Raw genomic sequence first — 16622 nt, 5'->3', positions numbered from 1 at the left:
TCAAAAAGGCTCTAAAACTATACTTCAGATCCAGTTCCCAGCATGTGGCATTAGAGCCACTTACAGCTCAGTCATGACCAATGAAGAGCAAAGTCAGAAAACAGTTTTTGAAAAGCAGAACTTGATAGCCACATAGAATTAGTGCTTGATCATAAAAAATAATAATAATAAGGAATTATGGCACACTGCAGCCATATTTGCTCTGCGGCCATATTTACTCTGCCTAGCAAGAGAAATATCACCCACTATTGGCCAATGGTATTTTAATGGAATGATCCATTTGAATCTAGCCTTCCTTTAATATATCAGAATATTGAATACTTATTTTTTGAGTAATATCTTCAGTCTTTTATGTCTTATGTGTTTTAATAACTGTAGCTAATATAATCAGATAAGGAATAACATCACACGATGATGGGAGACAGTCCACTAATGAAGTATTTAGAATCACTAGAAAGTCAAGTTGATCAGAATCTTTTTCCATAACTAATTTTTAGTGTCACCTAGATCTAGCATTGGCTTCTCTTATTCTAGAAATAATTTTTTCGAAATCAGTAAGCCAATTTAATGAAGCAATTCAAAATTTTCTCATTATATATGAATATAATTAAATTTAATCTCAAATATTGAATTTCAGCATTGTGGCAGACAAACAACCCATTAGTTACAAAGAGCTTTACTTTATTTTCTGCCTAAGTCAAAAGACAAAGATTCCAGTTGAAATTCTGTGTGACTTTTTAATTTATTGTCCATTGGCATGTTAGTCATGCTAAAAATCTACTAAAGCATTGCACTATATGCCCATTTCTATCAAGTCACAAGTAAACTGTGCCTATCCTTCTATTTTTAAAGGGTCCTTTGCTAGTTTAGAGAGACCTATCCAATTCAAAATTGTGTCATACTAAATGTTTTATTCTTTTAACTGGGATAAACTCCCATTGGAATCATTGTAGTTGTATTTCCTTTTTCATTTAAACATTGCATTTTGAAAGGATTTGGATATGGTCTTTGATAATCATCTTACAAGTTGGGAATAATTTAAAGAACTTCCAATGAAGGTTATTGTCTTTAGATTTTCTGATTCATTTCACCCTCATTATATCAAGTTCTTGAAGACTGGTATTAAACTAAATGTGCCTTGTTATAATACTTTATGGTGCAATAATGCATAAATGTGTGTAATTCATAGATTGGAATCTGCGTCTGAATGTGATGTTCAAATTTTTCTATAAAACATATTTCCTTTACAAACTTGTAAAGAAAGGAAAAGAATGAATATGTGGTTTACTTTTTAGATTATGACAAGTTCCAAAACTTATCTTCAGATCTGGAAGTACTTTGTTAAAAGCTCTTATTTTTTTAAAAGTCACTGGGTTTTTAAATAAATATTTCTTGAAGGTGTTGTGTAAATAAGAGTGTAGTTGGAATATCATTGTGTGTCCATTGATGATATAATAATGTTGATATGTTGTTCATATTATTGGTAAGCATTCAGGATCTTAACATAGACTGCAGGTGACAAATCTCCCACTTCCATACCTATGTGTACACACATGATTGCATTATTGCTGTTCAATGATACCTTCCTTTTCCATGTAGTGTGCCTTCATGTCAATTCAGTACTGAGTCAATGCCAAGCCTCACTTTATGATTAAATATCTGAAATAAAGGGCCCAGTTTGGGGAATGGTATTTTAAAAGTTATTTTTCACATTTAGTTGTTCAGCAATAAATTCATATCCATCATACCTATATGGACACAGACTGGAGGCAGGATCTCTATCTGAACTAACAAAGGTATATGTGAGAGCTTCTCTCCTCATCATTAGCAGATGGCACTAAAGAAATTATTCTTTGTTATTTTCCTACTTGTATTTCATAACATTTTATAAAAGAATAGAAAACATTTAACATTTTTCTTTTTTTAACGTGTTTATTCTACTTCTCACATAGAAGTTGGTAGTTTTTTAAATTATGAAATCAGTGTTATGACTACTTGAGATGAAAATTGCTTAGGCTTACAGTGTCCACATGTATAAAAGTTACAGAAGGTATGATTGAATATAATTTAAGCTACTGTGGATTTTAAAGGCTATAATGAGGGTAAAATGTTCAATCTTATAATACTCTGTTTTTACCAAATGACCGTGTGACATACAGTCCATTTAACTTTCCTGCAAATCTTTGAGCTTACACAAAGGCATTACTTTAATGGTCTTTCCACTGTCAAATGTAATGCTGTAACTTTGGTTTGTTCTTGCTTACTCTTACCTTATGTTATATTGCATTTATTTCCTCAGGCCTGGACCCAGTACTCTGGGCCTGGTTCTTTCTTCAAAATAAAAATAACAAATTACAGTGCTTCTGTTCAAGGATATAAGGCCCAAATCATTCACTCTGCATCTTCACGGATGGAGGCCTCAGATACATCTGAAATCACGAGCAAAATTATTTACTATTTGACCATGTTTAGTGATACTCAAGCAACTAATTTTAAACAAGCCAAGGTTTTCCATTACCTTACAATGTTTAAGTCCAAAAGATAACTGAACAAATTATGTTATGTCATCCAAAAGACAACTCAGCATCTGAAGACTTGAACATAACTTGAAAGTATTAATATGTTTTCCTGCAATGATGGTACAGTACCTGTAGCATCAGATATGCTGGATCTCTTTTCTTTGATAAACTTAAAATAATAATCAAATTGATAAAAATTTGATCCTCATTTTTTTTTAATCTCTCAACAATTCCACTTTCTCTGATCCCAACTCTTAGCACAGCAATAAGTTCTCGCAGGAAAAGTATTAAGCAAGGCAAGGATGATCTATACTGCTTGAGCTTTGTGTCTTATGCTCAGTACAGGTCTCCTCAGTAAGTGCCCAGGGAGCTCCTGGTTGACCAGATGCATAACAGCATTAAACTGTATGGACCATGTCTGCTGAGCCTCAGTCTGTCCCATGCTACATGTAGAAATAGCCAGAAGGTGGTGGTGGTGTTATTGTGGTTGTGTTCTTTTTTAAATTTTATCCACTTATTTCCTCCTCGTGGAAATGTGTTATTTAAAAATAGTAATAACAATAATAACAACCTCTTTCAAATGTCTTGCCATATTTGGTATGTCCCTTGTGTCATGTGTGGAGAAGCCAGGTCTGTACAGTATGAAGTGAAGTAGACGGTTGGTGACACTGATGCTAGGTCCTGAAACTTCTTGATTGGCTTTTCAAATTTGGACCCATTTAGACAACACCAAGCCCTCTTCTTTACTTTGGCCTTGTCTAAAAGATCAGAATTGCTGTATTGTAAAATAGTTTTCAGTTATTTTGGTCATCTTGGTAACAAAACTGTTTGCTACAGAGTTGGTCTGATGCATCTGTATAAAATTTACAATGAAGAAGAAGAAAAAAATACTAGATGAACCCAGTAATGGTCAATTCTCTTACATGGCATAGACAAGACCTCATGCTCTGTAGACCCAGTCATGCGAATAACATGTAGCATAGCCCAGAATAAATACTCTTCATCTCTTGTCTCTTCTCCCTACCAATGTTTCTTGCTGTGGTTCCTTTATGGGCAATTTGTATGTATCTTTGGGGGGAACTTCATTAATAAGTCCCTGATTATCTCATATCTCTTTCAAGAAATAAGTAAATATTTTGTTTCGCTTAGTGGTCAGGAGTGGAGACTATTATTTGTTTGAAACGGATAGTGAAGAGGAGGAAGAGGAAGAAGTAAAAAAGGAAGATGAAGAACCTCCAAGAAAGTCAGCTTTCCAGGTAATTATTGGATTTGGGAAATCATGTATTTTGCTTGTTGAGTTTTCCTTTTGACAGACCGTGATTACAAGCCTAGACTTCTTTTGCCATGTTCATATATGTTATAGCTTGCAGAAGCTTCTGATTTTCATTTGAAATTGTTTATTTCTCATTAAACTAATGATGCTTGCTTCTACTGTGCAAGAGCACTGTTCCAGTCAGGTCTTCATTCACTTACATCAAAATTTTTTCTCATGCTATAAACAAAAAATTAAACGTCCTTTCCACTGTAAGTAGGAGGTGAAGATGACATCTCTGACTTTGCTTTGGATTGCTTGAGTGGACTTAACATTTTGATACACAGAATAGTTGATCATGAAAACAGAACACTTGCAATATAATCAATAAAGAAAAGCTGGAAAAAAATAAAAGAAAATAAAACATTTGCTTTGTTTTCAAACCAATGGTCATTTAAATTTTACTTCATTTTGAAAATCAGTTTTATTTGTATTGCTAAAAATTTGAGTATTTATTGAAATATTGAAAATATCTAGCACAGCTCTGGTATTTTTCAGTTCATCTGCCTTTTCTTTTTCAGAACCTGCTGCACCAGTCTCAGTTGTATAGTTCATTAGTCTAAGTCCCAGTTATGTATAATCAATGTTACCTAAACATGATAATTTGTCAGAAGACTTACGTATGGAATGAAAGCTTGATATATATTTATATGTATGTATATTTTATGAAAGAGTCACATATTAGAAGTTATTTTCCATATGTTATACTACAAGCCACCTAGAATTGCATAATGTGTCCATGAAGAGGCCATTGTCAGTTTTCTGACCAGGTCTTCTCAACCTGGCAGGTTACATCGACCCTTGTTTTCCCAATGACATTGAAGAGCTAAATTATTCACGGAGACACCTTGCTCTGAAGCTTTCTCACTGGCACCATTGCTAACTCGGTGTGTTTCTAGATGACTGTGTGCATGTGTGCAGCTGGCTTTTCAAATACTAATGACTTGACTTGTTTATTTTTATTCTAACCATCACTCATCAGGCAACAGAGGAGAGACCATAATCATCTTCACCATTTTTATGGACTACTTGCAAAGATTGACTATTTTCTTTATTCCTAACTTGTAAGCAGAGCACATTTTATTCTAGCTTCAATGATTGACATATTTGAACATAGTTGGTGTACTTATAGAGACAAACTCATACTGACATCATATATTAAATTACTAGTTTTTTGGGGTTTTTTTCTACTAATTACTCTTGCTTTGTCCTTCTTTGTAGAGAGCTATTGGGAAGTTTGCATCAGCCATTTTAGCCTTGCCAAAGTCTGTCATTAAACTTCCCAAAACTATTCTTCAGTATTTAATCAGAGCTGCAAAGGTATTTGATGTTTTACTGATGTGTGGTGTGTGACCCTCTGCTCCATAGATCTTTAGACAATCAGACCCCTGTTGCTACATCTGCCTTTTCCCTATTCTATAGATTATGCAATGAAGGAATTATAAGAATTTAAAATATTAGACAAACTTTTTTACAAAGAGTTCTGATAAGCCAAATTTAATGTTATTTGTTTCTCGTTTTTTCAGCTGACACCAGAGCCTACCAAAAAATAGAGAGAGAAAATGCAGATACACATCTACTTTATGTCCTTTTTGTAGTTTTGTCTAAGTCACATCTCACTTTAAAAGGGTCACATCTGATTGCATGCATTAGTTATGATGTGTAAAAAGTATGATAATTTTTCTCAGAAAGCTGGTTAAATTACAAACAAGCTAATAAAAGACTCGGTTTGCTCCATGTCCTTTCTGGCTTCCTGTTAAGTCTCCATCTTCCTAAACTGGACATCATTTACAATTTCTCATTTGGAAGTCAGCTCATCCACTCACTAGACCATGCTGCCATATGCTATGTGAGCAGTTGCTCCTTCCTAGGTCACCAGTGACTGCCAAATAAACCGTTTAAAAATTACTTGTTAATTAATCTAATGCATGACAGAAGTTATCCAGCTACCTATGCTATTGTCACTTCATTACTGAAAATCATAGGTAATGAATTATTCTTCTTCTAGTACTTTAAAGAAAGCTGTTTTTCACCTGACCTAATCTGAGGCAAACACTAAAACTCTGTTTAGCAAATGGTTTGAATAGTGACCAATATCAGTTTTTCCCACATGTTACCTGGAATCTTATTTAAGTTCAGGTTATTTAATTTCAGCAGGTACTCAGTGGGACCTGAAATTCTGTATTTCTCTCAAGCTCCCCATGAAACACAAGCAGCTGCTCCACCCGGAGGAGCAGAATCTAGTACTCAAGGTTCCTGTCATTTTCTAAATGCCAGGATTCTGATATTTAGTTTAATATTCACTGTTGTGACTTCCCTAACATTCTTTTTCTTTTCTCTTTTATGACTACCACATGAGTCTCTCAATCCACATAAAAGAATTTATATGAAAAATTACAATGTAATTATCCTCCATCTTATTTTAAAAACATCTTCTTACAGATAACATAGAAAGTCCTGGACCACACCTGAATTAAAGGCCAGTTTATGAAACTTAACCAATATCAGTTAAGGATCTCCATGTCAATGAAGTTTGCTCCTGTGTTAAAGATTAAATTCTTTTTAATAATAAGTTTTCAGTAAAGTGAATTCCATTTTCTTTAATATATATGATAAAATTTAAGATTAAGTTGAGAAGCAATGACAGTACAGTTTGGAGAAGCCAAAGGTTGTTTAAATACATTTTCATGTATTTTCTCCTTATGGTTAGTGATACTCATATCTGAGTCCCTAGAAAGACCCATCAAATGGATGTGAGCTTCAGCTACTAAGTAAGAACTGAGAAGTTTCAGTAAGGAACTTCTATTTTTTGACTAAATAAGAAAGGAGATGTTTCCTCCTCTGCTTTCATTATCAAGTCTTTACTGAAACAATTGGACCATCTATCAAATGTTCCTGGAACTGTTAAAATGTTTGTATTTCCAAACATCAACATTAAGATAATTTACCTACAGCTAAGGATGTGTTATATGATTATTTTCCCCTCCCTCCTTCCCTCTTATTTGCATTATCTAAATTCTCATCTCAGTGAGAAAGAACTGATAGGCTTAATCATTTAGGTGTCATATGTAGAACCAGGTGTTCCCTTTCAATAGTCAAGTATCCGTGGCTCTCACCCTTTCCACAAGGCCTCTTCATTTCTGTTCTGATCACCTCCTCTCCTGCTCACCCTCCAGCCCAATGGTTTTATTTTCTTCAGGGAAAAAAAAAATTTCGCCAGCTGTGCACTTACATTCACAAACCCTGATTTTTTCCCCTATTTTGGGGATTCTTGCATTTTCTAAACGCAATATTCTAATAACTTTTTAAAATAAAATGTCACCATATTTTGCTCTTAAGCCTGAAAATAATTTACATTTAGCAGAATGGATTTTTTTAAAGAATCAATGTCTTGCAGAAGCAAGTTTGCTTATTAATGTACTAAACCTCAGAGATATTCTTGATAGAATTCCTAATTAACATGCTCAATAAACATCTACCATAAATTTCTTTATTTGATCCTTCTTCAAATTCCAGTTTATTTCATTTTTCAAAATGTTTATGGGCATAAAATAGAATTATTTTTTTGTCTCCTGAATTTATTATTCAGAAATAATGTAGTTGTTATATTTATATTAATTGCTATTAAGATTCAGATTTCTACCAATGAGAAGAAATGTCCTCTCTTTATAACATATGACCTTTATTTACATTTCCATATATGGAAGCATTGAATTCCCCTTTATTTTTACAACATCACAGTGCCCATTGTTGTTTTTGTTTTTGTTTTTAACTGCTTTTCAAAGATTCCAGAAATCTGGACATTATATACAATAAAATGAAAGTGTCTGGGTCTACAAGCATCCCTGTAAAATATTCCTTTAACTTTATGATGATAATGGAAAACCCAGCTTCCCTGAGACCCAGTTGTGTCTGTGGGTGCATGAGGAGCATGCCTGCTTGGCTTTGTGGTTCTAGGGGGCTGACTCTGTATATCAACGTTTTCTTTTTGTTCCTTCTGCATGACTTTGGAAACTACTGGTGGGAGGGCTGTTCAAAATGAGTCTATCATGGTTACAGGTTATAATATATTAATGCAACTATTTTCAGCTCTTGAATGGAAATGACAAAAGGCAACTCTTCAAAAGCACAAGTTTTTCTTTCATACCATCTGAAATAACCTCTTAATCTTAATATCACATTATTTTTCCTCTCCAAATACTAATCAATCTGCAAAGCCCTTTCTCAAGTTGCTGGTAATAGCTGTTATTCACAAGGGAAAGTATCAAATGTACAAAACTATTTCCCAAAGTAAATGAGGAAAATATGTTATTTTTGTTTTTGACTCAAAGTTTATTTTTGACGGGAGAAGAGCCCTCTAATGACACTTCCAGTTCATTCCTCTTGTGTGTAATGGGAAAGATCAGTTCTTAAGTATTACAAATGGGGGTGGTATATAGGCAGTTGGGAGAAATATTGGTTTGTATGCACCCAAAGTTTCTCATGATTGTCTGTGATACCAAATGAAATATATTTCTACATATCTGTTTTCATCTATTATTTTATGATAATGAAAATAGTACAGGTGAGCTCAGCATATGAAAGGATATGGGAGAGGGATGTTTAATTTGTGTTGGGAGAAAAACAAAAAGTTTACAGAAGTCAGGAAGCTTGGTGTTGGTACCTTTTTGTTTAAGTCAAATTATTAAAAAGCCAGAAAATAATTGAACTTCCTTTCTTCAGTTTGTGTATCAAGCCTGGATTACTGACCCTAAAACAGCACTCCGACAGAGGCGCAAAGAGAAAAAGAGGTCTGCGAGAGAAGAACAGAAAAAGAGAAAAGGATCTGGGGAGGGTAAGTGTCACAGGGGGCAGCAGGTTCTAGCCAGCACACTCTCTTCCTGTAACCTTGAATGCTACAGAGGAACGGCAAAGGACAGAATCTGGAGAAATCAAATTCATAAATTCTAAAGAGTGTAAGAATTTTTACTCATCCTTAATTGTTTGTGAGAGATTAAAACACGAATTTAAGTTCAGGTCCATTTTATAAAATGGGGAGAGAGGCAAAATAAACCCAAAGAAAGTAGAAAGAAAAATTATTTCTAGAGGGATATTAAGTTATAGAAAATAAATAGAAGACAAGACCTTATCATTAAATGAATAGTTGTTTTTGGAAAAACTAAATAAAAAGAACCTTTGACATTTGATTGAGAGAAAAGGCAAAGCAAGCTTAAACAGTGCTCATGAACCAAAAATAGAACATAACTACCAATGCTGTATTTAATATGTTGCTGGTACATTTGAAGGCATATGATAGAAACACATTTCTAAGGGGTGGGGATTACAAAACACACCAATAGCGAAGTTAAAGTTCAGTGTGGACACTCAGGAAACACATTTTCATTATATAAATCTGAGTAAAGATGAGTTATATTAAGAATACCAAAAATTCAGTTAAAGAAAAACTCAACCCAGTGGATGAACAAATATGAAAACAATTCACAAATCAGAAAATGAAAATGGCCTTTAAAAAGGAACTCAACTTCCCTAGTAATATGAGAAACACAAACTAAGCATTTTGACATTTTGACTTTTTACCTATGGGATTGACAAGAACCTAAACATTTGATAACATCCTTGTTTGGAACTAGTGGAAAGGTAAGTGCTTACATACACTATGAATGGTGTTATATAGTTGTACATCCATTTTGAAGAACAATGTGTCAATATCTGTGGAAAATTTTAAACGTACACATCCTACTAGAGATCAGTCTGACTGCTATGTGTGCGGCTTAACCTGAAGCAGGGTTTGCACATGTGCATAAGGACACATGACTACAGCTACTTATCTAACATTTCTCCTTAATAACAAAAATTTAGAAACACCTTAAATGCCCACTTAAAAAAGAAGACTCAAGGAAATTATCTTATCAATGGAATACGATTCAGTACTTTAAAAAATGAGACGGATTACTTTGAAATGACTTGGAGAATAATTCCTGACATAATTGTTAATTGAAAAGCATTATGTTGCAAAATGGCATACACATTATGAAACCATTTATTAAACAAAGGAAACCACAAGACATTTTGCATTTTAATAGGTGCATATAATAGTGTATAGAATGCAAGGAAGAATACTTAGAAATTAATAACAGTGGTTACTTCCAGGGGAAGGGGTAGAGAGACTAAGTTGTATGATTAAAGAGAACTTTAGGCATACGTGTTATATTTTTGTGCTTTGCAAAGAAAATGTATATATAAATTCCTTGTGAAATTAAAAATATATTTTTTTTATAAAACATAATTTCTAATGGAGCTCTAATTGTAAAACTTCTCTCTTTTTTGACCATTCTGCCCTCTGCTACCTCCTGGTAACTTTAATTTTATTTTACTTTTTTGGTTTAATAAGGCAAAATTAAGAGAACTGATGTAAAAAGTCATCAGTAAAGAGTCAAATGCACACTCTGCCCTGAAAACCTATCTACTAAGCTACCAAATCCTCACAATATGTTGCGTTCACTTCTACTCCTTTATCAAAGGCTTATGTATATGTGTGCAGATGTGGTTTCCTTCATTTCTTTCTCAAATAAGAGTTCATGCCGTACATGTTTGTTTGCACTGTATCATGAACATTCCTCAGTTAAGTATTTATAAACCCATATCACCCTTCTTAATAGATGCAAAATAGTCTATAATATGGATATGCATAACTTATTCAAATATTCCATCTCTAATGAACAAAAGTTTGCTTCCAGATTTTTGCTACAGTGAATAATATGTGTGTGTATTTAAATGCATAGCAAAAGGTCAGGAAGAACATGCACTTTCCATAGAATACATTATCAAAAGTGGGATTGCTGGGTTAAATGGTGTACCTTTTTTTACTTTAATAAATGTTTTCCCAAACAGTTTTAGTAATTTACACTCCAATGTTTGAGATTATAAGAGTGTCCATTCCCCTGTAGTGTTATTCCCCAGGATAGTATTACTCTTTTTATTGTTTGTTTTTCTCCGGGTTTTATTTTCACTTGAATTTTCCTAACTAATAAGACTGAATATGTTTTATTTTTTTGGTAATTTTCACTTCCAGATCTAATATTTAAACTTTTTAAAAATCATTTTCCATAATATCATTCTACTGGGTTGTCCTTATTAACTTAGGGAATATTTATGTTAGGAATATTATTCCCTTTTATATGTTAAAGTATTTTCCAATCATATGCTTATCTTTTTTTATAAGTATATTTTATTGATTATATTGTTACAATAGTTCCAATTTTTTCCCCTTTACTCCCCTCCGCCCAGCACCCCCCCTCCCCCAGCAAACCCCCTTCCCCAAGTCCATGCCCATGGGTCGTACATACAAGCTCTCCTGCCTCACCCTTTCATATATTCTTCTTCTTTTGAAAAAAAATTAATTAATTAATTATATATTTTAACAATAAAAAATAACAATCCCTCCCTCTCAGACTTAAGACACTTTATAATCTTATAAAGGACAATGGGCGAAAGTCTCGAGCTCCTCTAACTGCTTCAAGCTGGACATGGTCATCGTCCTACCTACCCTTGGGTCCAGAAATCACTAATAAGAGTGGGGGTGTGGAGGGGAGAGTAGCCTTCCAACATGGGGAAGGATCATGCAGACTCCAGGTCGGTTGGCTGTCCCCAGACAATAGCATACTTGATTTAACAGGCTGACATCCTTGTTGTATTCTGAAGGCAACAGATTTGGCAACAGGGTTAAAAGGCATCATTTAATCCATAACCACTAGATAACAAAAGGCAGGGATTAATTTTTCAATGTCCCACATTAGGGAAAAGAAGGGCTTCTTTGGAGGAAGGTGTGCCAGGTACATCTCACCTATCCAAAATCCTTTTGCCCATTATACTTAGTTTGGGCTGAGGGAAATAGTTTAGGATTCCCCCCTGTCAGACCTCTGGGCTCTTTCTGTCCAAGCCATTAGGATAGAAAAGAGAAACCAGTTTTAAAGTGAAGCCCACAGACCACCCCATTCTTCACCAACCCAGCCACTTAGTTCAGCCAAACCATTGAGTCTCAGGAGGCAGTGATGCAGACAGGATTAAGTGAGGCCTATACATACAGACAATCACTCAGGTAATGAGATTATAGGCTTATGCCCTTTGAAAACAGAAAACACATGTTAATTTATGTAACATAACCCACATACAAGTCTCTAAATCTGTAGGACTGCCTTATAGGAAAGACATCCAGTTGCAAGGCACTTGACATTCTTCTTGTCTGTAAATTAAACATCTTTGATAATACCACAGACATAGTTTAATTTTCAAATCAAAACAAACTTTAAATGAAGATAAATTTTAAAGATGGTTAGCTGCACTACTTTATATTCTACCACTGAGCATTGTGATTTTTCTTGAATCATGATTTTTCTCCCTAAGATTACCCTCCTTGTCATTAAAAGGACTGCATTCAGTCCATTTTTAATTTATCCTGTTCATTTGCATAAATACAACAAGAGCAGCAAATGATCACTTATGATCTTTAGTTCTGCTTTGCTGGAACTTACGCAAAGAACATTTGGGGTGACCTTCAGTCTGCCCTTTAGGGCACAGAAGCAGAACCACATACCTGGCATTCAGCCTTGTCTGTGAACACCTGTCTTTTTCAAGTCCTTCTGGTTTTCCATTGTGCCTTAAGGTCCCTTCTAGCCATCTTTCAAGAAAACGACCTTCATTCCTTCCCTGGAAAGATTGTCATGGACCGCACATCCAACCAAGGTACCAGGCCTTTTATCTAGTGGGCTTTTATTACCTTTGAAAGTCAATCCCAGTTCCTCAGTGCTTTTTGGTAACAACCAGAGCCCAATCATGTCTCCTTTAGGCATGACATTCCAGTCAAAGTCTTAATAAAAAAAAATCCTCTATTAACAACTGATCTTATTAGTTTTATGCAAAGAAACTTATGTCATTACTTACTTGTTTAGAATGTCAAACTCTGGAGAGATCAGATAGAGAGAAAAATATACGGTGTGAAGGAAAATCCTTGTCCTTCTAATATTCACTGAACTTGCATTTTTATTCTTTATATTTTTATTTTTTCCTCCACTAAAAATTTTTGTTTGTTTGTTTTTTCATTACAGTTGTCCCACTTTTTTCCCCCTCTTGCTTCCCTGACCCCTGCCCCCTCTTCTCCCACACTCAGTCCCCACCCAGTTATCCATGTCCATGGATCATTTATACATTTTCTTTGACTAGACCCTTCCTCTTCTTACCCCATTCTCTCCCTCCCATCTCCCCCTTTGTTACTGTTAGTTTATTCCTTGTTTACATACTTTTGGTTCAATTTTGCTCATTTGTTTGTGTTGTTCATTAGTTTCCCATAATAGGTGATAGTATAAGGTATTTTTCTTTCGTTGCCTGGCTTATTTCGCTAAGCATAATTCTCTCTAGTTTCATCCATGTTGTTGCAAATGGTAGAAGTTCCTTCTTTCTTTCAGTACTTATTCATTGTCATTTTCCCCCTTTGTACTCGTGTTCCTCTCTGTCTCTCTCTGTTTCTTCATCTTCTTAAAGCAGACCCTTTAGCATCTCTTGCAATGCTGGTTTGGTGAAGATGTATTCTTTTAGCTTTGTTTTGTCTTGGAAACTCCTTATTTCACCTTCCATTTTGAATGAGAGTCTTGCTGGGTAGAGTATTCTTGGTTGTAGGCCTTTGTTTTTCATAGCTTGGAATATTTTTTGCCATTCCCTTCTGGCTTGTAGTGTTTCTGTTGAGAAATCTGATGATAGCCTTATTGGAGCTCCCTTGTATATTATTAGTTGTTTCTCTCTTGCTGGTTTTAGGATTCTCTCTTTGTCTTTGAATGTTGGCATTTTAATTATAATGCGTCTTGAAGTGGGCCTGTTGGGATTCATCTTCATTGGAACCCTCTGTGCTTCCTGGACTTGCGTGACTCTTTCTCTCCTCATGTGAGGGAAGTTTACTGTCATTAGTTTTTCAAAGAGGTTTTCTATCCCTTGCTCTTCTTCTTCTCCTTCTGGAATTCCTATGATACGGATATTATTATGTTTCATGTTGTCCTGCAGCTGTCTTAGAGCCTCTTCAGTCTTGTTCAGTCTTTTTTTCATTTTGTTGCACTGTCTGGGAGTTTTTTTCTACATTGTCTTCCAGCTCGCTGATCTGATATTCTGCTTCCACTAGCCTGCTTTTAATTCCTTCTATTGTGTTCTTCAATTCAGAGGTCGTATTTTTCACTTCCTCCTGGCTCTTATTGATAGCTTCTATGTCCTTTTTCATGCTGGTGTAATTCTCAGTAAGTTCCTTGTAGTTTTTCTGAAGTTCCTTGTAGTTTTCCTGGAGTTCTTTGTAGTTTCCGCTGAGCTCATTGATCTTCTCCATAATCCATGCTTTCAATTCCATATCTGATAGTTTGCTCCCCTCTATTTCATTTAGCACTCTTTCTGGGGGTTCTACCTTTCCTTTCGATGGGGGGTTGTTTCTCTGTCTCCCCATTTTTGTGACTCCTATTATTTGTTGGTGCTTCTTAGAATGATCTGCACTTCCTGGATCTGCCCCTGGTGGTGTCAGATCATGTACCAGTCAGGGTCTAGGCAGCCTGTTGGAGACTTCCAGGGATCTACTGCCTTTGTCTGACTTCTTTAGTTGTTAATCTATTCAATCTCTGATTAGCCGTCAGGCTTAAGGACCGTGGGTGTGGCAGCTTAATTCCTGTAGGCTGGGCTTTTGCTTCCCCTCAGGCTGACGCCACTTGGAGTGGGGGGGAATGATCTGCCTGCAGCACTGGGTATGAGTCAGCAGTGGGACCTGGTTGGCTGCTTCCCTAGTTCTCCCTTCAAAGCCACCACACCAAACTCCCCAAGCATCTCTAGTCCTCTCTGCTTTCCCTCAGCTCAAGCCCAGGGTAAGTGGGGGCCAAAATATTTTTGTATGTGATCCACTTAAGAGCTCTTTTTCTCCAGCTGTTTCTCTCCGGCTAGCAAGAAACCCTGTGGCTTTTTGCTTTTCACAGCTGGATACTATTTTAGTTTCCACTCTGTTGCTGTAGGCTGGGAAGCTCAGCTGGGGTTTCAGATCCTGCCCTTCTCAGGGGGAACCCCTGGCTGCTAAGCTGTTTCTCAGTCCCTTCAGCTGCCACCCACGTGAGCCCAGCCAGCCCTTCCATGTCTCCACACTTCCTACCGGTCACGTTGTGATGTAGCAGCCTTTTCTGTCTTTCCGCGGTTAAAAGACTTCTTTCCAGCTAGTGTTCAGTTGGTTATTCCAGATGATTTCTCCAAAATTAAGTTGTAAATCCAGACTAGTTCTGGGAGGAGGTTGGTGTAGCTTCCACTTACTCTTCCGCCATCTTGTTTCTCCCCAATGCTTATCTTTTGATTTAGTGTATAATATATTGTCTAAACAATTTTAAATTTTTTCTGATGTCATGTAGGTCTAAATTTCTTTTTGCCATTTCTAGGTTTCCATTTTGCTTAAGAAAATCACCCCAATATTATGCTAATATTTTCCTATATTTCCTTATAATTTTATTTACATTTTGAAGTTTTTATTTTCTACAAGGTAGAGATCTACTTTGTTTACTTTTAGGTCAATAGACAGTTATGTTAACCCTACTTAGTAAATTATTCTTCCTTTTTCTATTAAATTTAAATGCTACTTTTGTCAATATCATGCTTTAATTTACTTTCAGGTATGTTTTTGGACTCTATACTGAAACATCTAGCTGCATGCCAATGTCATATATTTTTGTTTGTTTATTTGTTTGGGATTTTTAAAGATTTTTTAATGTTTTAATTTTTTTCAATTACAGTTTACATTCACTATTATTTTCTATTAGTTTCAAGTGTACAGCATAGTGGTTTGACAAATACTTTACAAAGTGTTCCCTCTGTTATTTCAAGTACCAACCTGGCATCATACATAGTTACTACAATATTATCAATATTATACCCATATATTTTTGAGTCCAGCAGCTACAGAGCTAGTTAGTGTTGCACACTCTTCTCACCACCCCCTTTCTTTTCTTCAGTTGTGTTTGCTATTCTCAGACATTTGTTCTTCCAAAATTATTTGACCACTCTGAAAATGTGTTCTTTAATCATCCTGTAAATATTTCATTACTCTATATGATGATGATTATTTTATGTGCAGATGCACCACCATTTGCCTATAAATCAAAGGCAGCAATAGTTCAAAGATACTGAAACTGAAATACATTTTTATTTAATTATTTAATAAAGATTTATTCAACACCATCTTGCTACAAGGTGTCATCTCTTCTGGAGAACTTCTAGACAGATAAAGCTCATTGATTCTGTCCTGTAGTGCCAGATGCTGTTGTGCTTTCTATGCCGTAACTCATTCGATCATCACAACAGTCCAAGGCATTTTATTCTCCCTGCCCTACAGATGAGGAAATGGGGTCCAGAGGATGAAGTAACTTGACTAAGATCACTCTGCCATACAGTGAGTGGTGGGTCTAGAAGTCATAATAGGCATTCTTCTCTCTTAACCAGTAGGGAACACAAGTATAGGGGGAAAGGAAGGGAACCCCAATTACTGCAAAATTTCATTTAAAGTATAAGTATAGATAAAATAGTGTGGGACCAGAGGAGAAAAGATGGCTTATAGTTAAGGGTGCAAAGGAATGTAATACTTCTTGGAAAAAAATAGTGGTTGAATTGAATAGATCCTGGCATTCTAGCAGAAGAAAACAAGACAATGTATGAAAAACAGAGAACAAGTCAGCTTAGCTGGTAAAAATAGAATGTGAAACAGAATAGTAGAAAATAAGTTTGGGAACCTGGCT

General features: G+C 35.4%; 1 protein-coding gene across 6 annotated transcripts in view; it reads left to right on the top strand.

The window, feature by feature from the left end:
- The window catches only part of PIEZO2 (piezo type mechanosensitive ion channel component 2), a 641878-nt gene that overhangs the window by 570805 nt on the left and 54451 nt on the right, over window positions 1–16622 (top strand). For 4 of the 6 annotated variants that reach the window (XM_090285823.1, XM_090285821.1, XM_090285819.1 and 1 more), the window contains 2 exons: window positions 3669–3775; window positions 8554–8665. In XM_090285823.1, coding sequence (XP_090141949.1) covers window positions 3669–3775; window positions 8554–8665 — 219 coding nt within the window. Of the gene's footprint in view, window positions 1–3668; window positions 3776–5052; window positions 5152–8553; window positions 8666–16622 lie in introns of all 6 variants that reach the window. The other 2 variants (XM_090285818.1, XM_090285820.1) reach the window with 1 other exon arrangement.

Source organism: Furipterus horrens, unplaced genomic scaffold, assembly GCF_987537825.1.
Source record: "Furipterus horrens unplaced genomic scaffold, mFurHor1.1.pri manual_scaffold_8, whole genome shotgun sequence".
In the NCBI taxonomy this organism is placed as follows: domain Eukaryota; kingdom Metazoa; phylum Chordata; class Mammalia; order Chiroptera; family Furipteridae; genus Furipterus; species Furipterus horrens.
Note: the sequence above shows the minus strand (reverse complement) of the source record. Positions and strands in the feature narration are given on the sequence as shown.